General features: G+C 36.5%; 1 protein-coding gene across 1 annotated transcript; it reads right to left on the bottom strand.

Moving 5' to 3' along the window:
* Positions 1 to 154: 154 nt before the first annotated feature.
* Positions 155 to 3,357, bottom strand: LOC104427173 (receptor-like protein kinase 5). Its single transcript, XM_039308905.1, has 2 exons — positions 627 to 3,357; positions 155 to 503 (listed from the first exon to the last, which is right to left on the bottom strand). Exons 1-2 carry the CDS (start codon positions 3,265 to 3,267, stop codon positions 166 to 168), a joined length of 2,979 nt encoding a protein of 992 aa, XP_039164839.1. The 5' UTR covers positions 3,268 to 3,357; the 3' UTR covers positions 155 to 165.
* Positions 3,358 to 10,261: the final 6,904 nt, after the last annotated feature.

Raw genomic sequence — 10,261 nt, forward strand, 5'->3', positions numbered from 1 at the left:
TTTCTCCTTTTCTCCTTTTCTTTACATTTTTTTTCTTTTCTTGTTTTCTTTACATTTTTTTCTTTTCTTGTTTTCTTCTTTTTCTTTTTCTTTCATTCATTTTTTTTTCTTTTTTTATATTTTTATAAAATGAATATTTAAAATGTCAACGAAATTTTGGTTGTCTTAGGGTTTCTTTTCAACGTCATAATGCGGATCGCTACATTTGAGCAGCATTTGCACTACCTCCTTCATTGTAGGCCTCGTGGAAGGCAGCCTGGCAGTGCAAAAGATTCCCAGCTTAAAGACATTACTTATCTGATCTAGGTACGAGTTGTCCCTGATCTCCTCGTCTACCACATCAGATATTGGCTTGCCATGATTAAAGTGAAACCATGCCCATTCAGCGAGCCCCATGTCTTCGTTCCCCTCGCAAGGCTCCCTTCCGGTGGTCAGTTCCAAGAGAACGACCCCGAAGCTATAAACATCGATCTTCTCATTAACTCTTTTCGTATGATTATACTCTGTCGTTCAACAGAAAAAAAACGCAAGACAAAACTAAATATTCTTGCTGGTAGGATATGTCAAGTATGAGGAAGGCGAACTGGCATAGCTGAAATGAACTCATGTTAAGGAAATGGACAAACCTGGTGCCAAATAGCCGAAAGAACCAGCAACAACTGTCATGGAAACAGCTTCTCCTGGCTTGGCCAACATCCTTGCAAGGCCGAAGTCAGCAATTTTTGCTTTGAACTCTGAGTCTAAGAGAATGTTGCTCGATTTCACGTCTCGGTGGATGATGGGCGATGAACAACCATGATGCATATAGCAAAGTCCTTCAGCTGCTCCTAGCGCAATCTGCAACCTTTTGGGCCAATCCAAGATCATATTGTTGGCAACACCCGAGATGGGCGATGATCGTTTATTCTTGTGAAGCCAACGGTCCAAGCTGCTATTTTCCATGTACTCGTACACTAGGAGTTTCGACTTCTCGCAAGAAATAGAGCACAACAATTTGACAATGTGCAGATGCTTAATGTTCCCAAGTATCTCCACTTCTGCTACGAATTGCTTCTCCAGCTTCTCATCTAATTTTCGGTTATTCAAAATCCTTTTCACGGCAACGGTGTCACCAGAAGGATTCACGACAACGCGATATACTTTTCCTGATCCGCCACTTCCAATCACATTAGGCTCCTTCAATTCCGACAGAATATTCGATTCCGTAAAATTCAAACTTTGGAATGGAGTCAGTTTTGGAGTTGAATCGAACTGGGACCTGTTCTTTCTGGAAGCTCTGATCATGAATAGCACCACCAACAAAACGCACATCGCCGCTGCAATGGCCAAGATCACGATCAAGGTGAGATTGGTCTTGCTCGATCTACGGGATGGGGTGCTGCAGACATTGATCCTCATGAACGAATTGGATGCACAGAGCCCGGGGTTGTTCAGGAAACTGGTGTCATAAGCGGCATTATCGTATAAGGATGGAATTTTCCCCCTAAGGCGATTGGATGATAAATTCAGACGGTTCAGATTCAGTTGGCCGAATTCAGGAGGAATCAGGCCGGACAGTTGGTTGTCAGACAGATCCAACTGCGTGAGCACAGGCAGAAGACCGATTTTGCTGGGAATCGGTCCCGAGATCTTATTGTGACTAAGATTCAGAGTGGTCAAGGATTTCCATGAAATGATGTCTGTGGGAAGATTCCCGGAGAGCTTGTTCTGACCGAGCAAAAGCGTCGTCAGAGAAGGAAGCACGGTCAATTCAGCTGGAACCGTGCCACTGAGGAGGTTATTACTAGCATCAAACACCACCAAGTTCCTCCACGAAGACACCGTGCTCGGAATCTTGCCGAAGAATTTGTTGTTGCTCATCTCGATCCGAGTGAGGTTTGGGGACAGCTCCCTGGGAAGCTCGCCAGTTAATCCATTACCACTCAAGAGCAAAGCCATCAAGTTCCGCGGCATCCAGAGTCCTCCAGGCACATTGCCTGTGAACCCATTGTTGTTCAACATCACTTCAAGCAAAGTACTGCAATTTCCAAGTGACTCTGGCAACTCCCCGCTGAGATTGTTGTCCATGGCGGCCAACCCAAACAGCGTACCCCCATGGCACAGATGTTCTGGAAATGCACCGGTCAAGTTGTTGAAGGCCACTTCGAATCTTCTGAGCGGGGAAAACTTGCCAAAGTCCGGGGGAATCGTGCCCGATATATTGTTGTTGGACAGCTTGATATCAGACAAAGAGGGAAGACTCGCGATAACTTCCGGGATTCCACCAGACAATTGATTGAACTCTAAATTCAAGCTGTATAGATTCTTGAGCTGTCCAAAAACTTCAGGTATGTTCCCCATCAAATTATTTAAAGACAGATCGATCACGCTCAGGTTTGCGGCACTGACTGCCTGAGGGATCGATCCGGACACATTAGTCTCGTACACGTACAACTCGCTCAAGCTTCTCATAGCAAAAATGCTGGCCGGGATCTCTCCTGTCAGTGGATTCTTCCCCAAATCCAAGTGCTCAAGAGCCTCCATATCGCTAACTGTCTCCGGGATTCCACCATAAAGGTTCGTCTGCGCCATTGAGAAGAACCGCAGCTTCTTCAGGACAGTGAAGTTCTGCGGTAGCTGTGATGGCACGAACTTGTTGTACTCGAGCCTCAGTTCTTCGAGAGCAGAGAGGCCAAAAATCTCTTCAGGGTATGTGCCATTGTACTCAGACATGTAAAGGTGAAGGATCCTCAGCCTCTGCAGCCTTGCTACCGATGCTGGGACGTCGAACGAGAAGCTGTTGTCGGCAAGAATCAGGACCTGAAGATTGGCCATTCGATCGATATCGGAAGGAATAGGACCTTCAAAGTGATTCTCGGACAGGTCGAGGTACACGAGCTTGGAACAGTTGTAGAGAACAGTGGGAAACTCTCCAGTAATATTGTTGTAGGAGAGATCGAGCTTGGTCAGATTCTTGAGGTCGCAGATGAATGGGGGGATCGAATAATTTATGCTCAGGTTGGTAAGATTGAGCTTGGTAATCGAGCCTTCTTGGCATTTGATCTCGGGCCATGCGCAGTGGGAGGATGAATTGGAGGCCACCCAGTGGTCGAGGGACGATGGTTCTTGCCAGGATTGCCTGAGCTTCAACAGGACTTGCAATTCTTGATCTTGGATTTGAGACTCTGCAGCATGAGGGAGGAAGCAGAGGAAAACGACACAGGGGATGTAGGAGAAGAAGGGGAAGAAGAAGCGAATATGAGGAGGTGATGAGGTCAGTCTCGGCATAATTGAAGTTTGTCCAGAGCTTTTCTGGTTAAAGAGAGACTCTCCAGTGTCGGAGCTTGAGATCTATCAGCTCAAAACATCGAGCGAAACGTGTCGGTTTGCTTTTGTTTATTGCTCGGCAGAACCCCCTACGGTTTTTAACCTCGTACCGAAGTCCTGAAATGTGGACCTAGATGAGTGGTGGGTATTACATGCATCGCATCTTTGAGACCTCACATTCATGATTTTTGAGACATATATCAGCCCACCCTTTTTCATTTCAAAATAATTAAAGAAAACAAAAGAAAAGAAAGAATAGTTAAAGAACAATAACCTTACAATGTAAGCTGTCAATCAACGAGAGGTTGCGAACAAATTCTAAAGTTCAGCGAGCATCATTTGGTTGAATTTCTGTAGCGTCATCCAACATCTAAATTTCTTAAAGATAAGTGAGAAGAAATAATGAAAAATCAGTACTGAGTCCCTTAAAAAAAAAAACACGAGTATCCATTTGACGATTGCATCGTGATTAAATTTGACTGTCATATCACTTGCAAGTGAAGTCTGATTTCAGGACCAATGCGGGGTATCATAGAGTGCAAATGATAACGTTTCTATTCCCGGGTACAATTTCTATTTATATATGTTTTTTTTTTCTATTCACCTGACAAGTTTCTGAGCAACATAATGTGTTTGATAATTGTATAAAAATTTTATTTATGAAATAAAAATATGTTTGGTACTACCTCCAAATTTTTTTGGGCTTGGAAAGTACAATTAGATTTATAGGACCGAGACGTGACCTAGAATTTCTTTTAACATTTTAATAATTTTATTATATTTTTTTCTTCTACTTTCTCTAGTTGGTCGCTAACCTTGACTATGGCCGACTTTTGATTGGCCAAACGAGAGATGGCAAGGTTGCCTCGAGTCTCGTTGTGGCTAGGCAAGGTATGTCGATCTCACGGCGGCTGGGTAAGTCTTGGGGTGACCTCTTTTGGCTAGTTGTCGGTGGGCTAGGGAAAGAAGAGGAGGAAGAGAAAATAAAAGAAAAGAAAAGAGAAAAAAATGAAAATATTTTGGATTTCATTATTGAACGGTTCTTAAGAATAAAGAAGTAATTTTTATTTATTTCTTGATTCTATTTTAAATATATTCTCAAGAACAAAAATGTAAACAAATGAATTTTTATTATATTTTTATTCAAAAAAAAAACATGAACGTTATGCGTCGATAGTCCCTTGAAGTGTTTGGAACCTATGAAGCACGGACGTGCTTCTGTGTCGTGTCCGACACGTGTTGGAGCGTGTCGGACACGTCAACACGCTTGGACACGCGGTCAACTTTTATTGACATGCGTGGAAGACTGATGGAGGGTGGAGGTGAGGGAGGGTGAGGGAGCAGAGGTTGGGAGCGCCGGCGAGACGGAGCAGAGGCCGCGAGCGCCGGCGAGATGAAGCCACGAATGGACCACCGCGACAGCGGGAGACGGCCAGAGAGAGGTGAGGGCTGCCATTGTTGCAATGGATCGGCGACGAGAGGAAGAGGAAAGGAGGAGAGGAGGGAAGGGGGTCGTGCGGCGCAGCAAGGAGGATAGGAAAAGGAGGGCTCGGCGGCTCGCTAGGGTTTTTCATAAAGAAATCCAAAAAAAATAAGAAAGGAGGTTTGATGGCGTAAGAGAGGGGGGGAGTGACAGCTCACCTGTCATTGTCAAGTGGGGGAGGGAAAAAGTAAAATAAATGTGGGCTGGAGGGAAAATGACGAACGAAAGAAGGGGTGGATTTTGGGGATTGTTTTTTAACTGAAAAATTAAATAAATGAAATTAAAAATGATTTCAAAAAATAAAAATTTTAAATTTTAAATAATGATAAATTTTGGTTATGGTAGAAAATCATGAATTTATTTAAATAAATTGATTCTAATTTCTTATTAATTTTTAGTTTCATCAATAACTTTTGTTAAAATTTAAAAAATGTTTCGCATTAATTATGAATATATCTTTCGAATTTCAAATGAATTGATTTGTTAATATTATTAGTATAAATTTATTATAGGCTCTTTTTTAATTAATTATTTACTTATGAATTTAAATCAAATTAATTAAAAATAAAAATATTTATTTAATATACAACGTGTGAATGTGTCGAAAAAATTCTCTATTTTTAGAAATGATGTGTCGATGTGTCGTGTTGTGTCGAACACTCGTGTCGTATCGCGTGTCGATCTTTACATAGTTTGGAATACCACTCACGTGATGGTAGACCTTTTTCCGAAAATGGAGTTCGTCGGTATGTGCAGCTCTCCAATGTTGAACTTGAACACTGACCATACACTTTTACTTTTTGACTTTTGACTAGATTTTGTCGGCTTTTACCTTGTCCCTTTCTTCGGTTGGAAAAAAACGAAAGTTTGGAAAATGTAAGGAAGCAACCATGAAGAAGATTGGCAACACATCATTTTTACTTATGAATTTGAATCAAATTAATTAAAAATAAAAATATTTATTTAATATACAATGTGTCGCAACGTGTCAAAATTCTCTATTTTTTAGAAATGATGTGTCGATGTGTCGTGTTGTGTCGAACACTCGTGTCATGTCGCGTGTCGATGCTACATAGTTTGGAATACCACTCACGTGATGGTAGACCTTTTTCCGAAAATGGAGTTCGTCGGTATGTGCAGCTCTCCAATGTTGAACTTGAACACTGACCATACACTTTTACTTTTTTGACTTTTGACTAGATTTTGTCGGCTTTTACCTTGTCCCTTTCTTCGGTTGGAAAAAAACGAAAGTTTGGAAAATGTAAGGAAGCAACCATGAAGAAGATTGGCAACCATCATTGATTGTGTGTTGCGCACTTTCATTATTAACCAATCAGGTACATTCATCACTACTCTTATTGACTTCTTCTTCTTCTTCTTCTTTTATTTTTTTTTTAATTTAACATTTAAGATAAATGAGTAGAAAATTTTAAAATGCGAAATAAAATATGTTAAGCTGCTCATATTTACATCATAATATAATAATATAGTTTTTTTTTTTTAGAATTTCGCAAATTAATCTATTATTGAGTAGTAACACTAATGAAAATTTAAAATAATTCCTTAGACTTCTTGAAGAAAGTTATAAATATTGTTAGGATTGTGAGTTGTGTCAGAGAAATTTCATGTTCGAGAATTGATGTGGTGTAGAATAATTAATATATTTTAATTTACCCATGATTCATTATCTTGAAGGTAAATTTAACCGGATCTATCATTCTCCTTAGGTTAGGGTATCGAGCATGGTGCTCTAATCACTCGGACATGACTCTTTGCGGCAAAGTTCAGTCATTGGCATTTACATGTATAAAAGTATTGGGGTGAATAGATGAATTTGATCCGAACCACACATGCCTATTGAAGGTATCGGCATTTATACATGACAGGCTTAAACTTAGCATTCTCTCTAGGTAAAGGTATCGGGCTTGGTACTTTAATCACCCGGACATGACTCTTTGTAGCAAAGTTCAGCCATCAGCATTTACATGCATAAAAGAACTGGGGCAAATACATGAATCTGATCCGAACAACACATGCTTGTTAACCCCGTTAAAAAGAAAAGATTCCTGGCCCTACACAACTGGGCACTCTTAAAATAAGGTGAATGATAATGAACTTTGACTTACTGAAAAGAAGGTGAGATCATTAAATACGGATACTCTTATGATTAGGTCTTGCATTGAAATTGATTGAGATTAGAGATTCTTAAGAATTGCTTTGAAATTTATCCTGGGATGTTAATGCTTTCTGAGGTGTGGAGATTCTAATTCTGTCGCCAACTCAGGTAGCTCTCTTTCAGAATTGCAGCCGAGCAAGACTATCTATTAATATTCTGTATGTAAGGAAATTGGAAGAGCCAAAAAGGAATGTTGAGCCCAAAAAAGAATAAGATGTGATTGAGTCAAGGGTGTTTATTAAGTCCGTTTGTTTTGAGTGATCGCATAACATTTTTTTACTCATTTATGTTTTGACTATTATATACAGTCAAGCAACAATATATATATAGAGAGAGAGAACAAGTCTTCGTTGTTTTTTTTTTTTTATCTGATGGTAAGTCTTCATTGTTTAGTCTTCAGTGAAAATTAGTCTTTGTTGCTTAGACTACCAGATGGTGTTTGTAGTTGTCAGAACCGTCACACATTCTTTCGATTCTAGTTCCCAGGTTAGCAAGATAAAAACCTGAATGATTGCGAATTGATTCCTTTGGTGGAGCTAAGTAAATGCACAAATTTTTCATAGTGTGATATGGCAATGATAGGTCGAGCCTGCTAGATAAGTAAGGAAGATAAAAACTCGAGTACAGCAGGGTCCCATGTTCGTAAAATTTTAAAAACAAATGATTATGTCGAACAAGTAATATAATGATGAGAAATAATATCGTCCTATAGAAATTGATGATTAATAAACCAATTAAATATTTAAAATTGACTAATTATAAATTTTATCTAATAGATCAAAATAAAATTGGGAATAAATTAAAATTAACAATATTAGAAACAAAATTTCAGAACTAAATGTAGTAAATAAATCAAATAAAAATGTTAGAGTATTCGATTTCACCATAACCATTAAATTTTAATTTTCAGATTATTATGCATACAAGAATGATATCAAACATATGATAATGTAATTTTCTAATCTATTTGTTTTCCTATCTCTAGGTTTAGCAAAGCTAATATGTTTATCAATTCACCATATCTCTATGTGAATTTAAATAAACATAAGTGCATTAGAATTTGTGAACATTCCCCGTTTATAATGAATTTTTGGACCACCTTATCATTGAAAGCCACATAAATAACATGGTATACCTCTATCCACATTTAGTTTATGGTTATATATTATAAGGAGCGATTACAAATTATTACTTCTCAGTCTCAAATATGCACATCAGATCATTCAACTAGCCACAAAAGCATTAAGCACAATAACGTATAATTAATATGAATGAAATCACTTGCAAAATAGAAAAGCATGAAATTCATATTATCATGGTTAGATTATATTGTAGCCCTAGCAAAAGAAAATTAGAGCATAATAAAAGAAGAAAAAAGAATATAAATTATGGGTGGCGCTATTTCCACCCCCTATATCACTAAATCCATCCAATTTTCACCAAAAAGACAATTTGTCCTTTATCATTGAATTGCAATTAATATTTGTGGTCCAAAATTTATTTACTTGCCTTTTTTTAAAAAGTATTTCTATATCTATATAGGATTTACTTACCATAATTAATAATTTCATATGTTTAGATTGTGTTTATTGTTGATTTTCCATGTATTTTAAAGGCCCTATGTTGTTGTTGTTGTTGTTGTTGTTGTTGTTGTTGTTGTTGTTGTTATTATTATTATTATTATTATTATTATTATTATTATTATTATTAGATATTACTTCCATGAGAGTTTGTTTTGTGGAAAAGACATCTAGTTCTTTTCTACGTTGCTGATCGAATTCATAGATAAATTAATTAGATGAAATTTAATTAAATCACAACATTGCATAAAGTAATTTTTTTTTCTTTGAAATATAAGTGGAGTATCATTGTTTTGGATTGACAGATATTAATATTATATATGAACTGCTTACGAAAAAAAAATAAAGATATGTCATTGTGCACAATGTTTTTAGTGTATTCCTAGATATTTCTTTAACATCTTACATGTATAAAATTATCTCATCAATATAATAAGGAAAAAAGATAAATTCTTTGGTATAGTAAATAAGGAGACTTGATATATATTCTAGACTAGTGAAATTAATAAAACTTTCATCACGAAAGTGAGCTTTTGAGATAAGAGGAAAAAATTTACAAGTTACTATAAGATCAATGATGAAGAAGAAACTTTTCAGTTTCAATTCTATATCAAAAATATCTTTTTTACTTACCAAAAGTGACATAATTTAACACAAAGCATGTAAACCATTATTAGAATATATTATAATCCACTTTTCTTTAATATACTAAAAAAAAAAATATGTGAACTACTTAATTATGGTAACTAAGCTAAATAGAAAAAAAGAAGAAAAAAAGAAGAAGGGGTGGTATCATCATTTTAATATGCAATTGAAAGATTAAGGGCGGTCTTATCTTTTTAGTGTAAATAGGAGTGGATAAATTTTTGTAAGGGGTGGAAATAGCTCTGCCCTAAATTAAACCCAACATCTTGAATAAAAAACAATAATTCTATCACAACTTTGTGTTCTCTCCAAAATACTTGAAAAACTTCCAAAATAATGAAAAAATATCTAAAAATAAAAGGGTTAATATAACGAAAAACTCCAAACTAGTACATTCGTGATAAATTTACCATAAATGAGCACAAAAAACCCCTAAACTGGTATACCTATAGCAAATTTACCTTAGATGACAAAAAAAAAAAACTTCAAATTGGCATACTTATGATAAATTTACCCAAAATTAATTTTTTGACTGCTATAAATTCCAAACTTGTACATTTATGACAAATATACATTTCGTCAAATTGGATTAATACCACAAAAAGGTAACGAAACTGATATAACGTGACAAACGAAAAGTAAAATCCAAAAATGATATATTAATTAAATATCACGTGTAGTCCAACTCAGTAATTTGATAATAAAATTAATGGAAACTAACATACGATAAATTTGTTATAAGTGTACCGGTTTGAAGTTTTTTGTGGTTAAAAAATTAATTTGGGATAAATTTGTCACATATGTATTAGTTTATAGGTTTTTTTTCGTGGTATTAACACAAAATAAAAAACTAGCTTTTCCCCAAGCTTTCAATGTTAGATAAATCAAAGGCTCCAAACACAAGGCAATTATGAATCACAATCCCAATCCCAATTCCTCCCAAGGCTTTTGTGGTTGGCTTATTTCTTTCCTTTTCTTTTGCCATTTTTCCCTTAATATCTCCATATCTCATTATACTTCATAAACAAGGAAAATTTGAATAAGTAAAAGGAAATCCAAATATTTTCTCAC

The sequence above is a fragment of the Eucalyptus grandis genome, chromosome 3, assembly GCF_016545825.1.
Source record: "Eucalyptus grandis isolate ANBG69807.140 chromosome 3, ASM1654582v1, whole genome shotgun sequence".
NCBI lineage: Eukaryota > Viridiplantae > Streptophyta > Magnoliopsida > Myrtales > Myrtaceae > Eucalyptus > Eucalyptus grandis.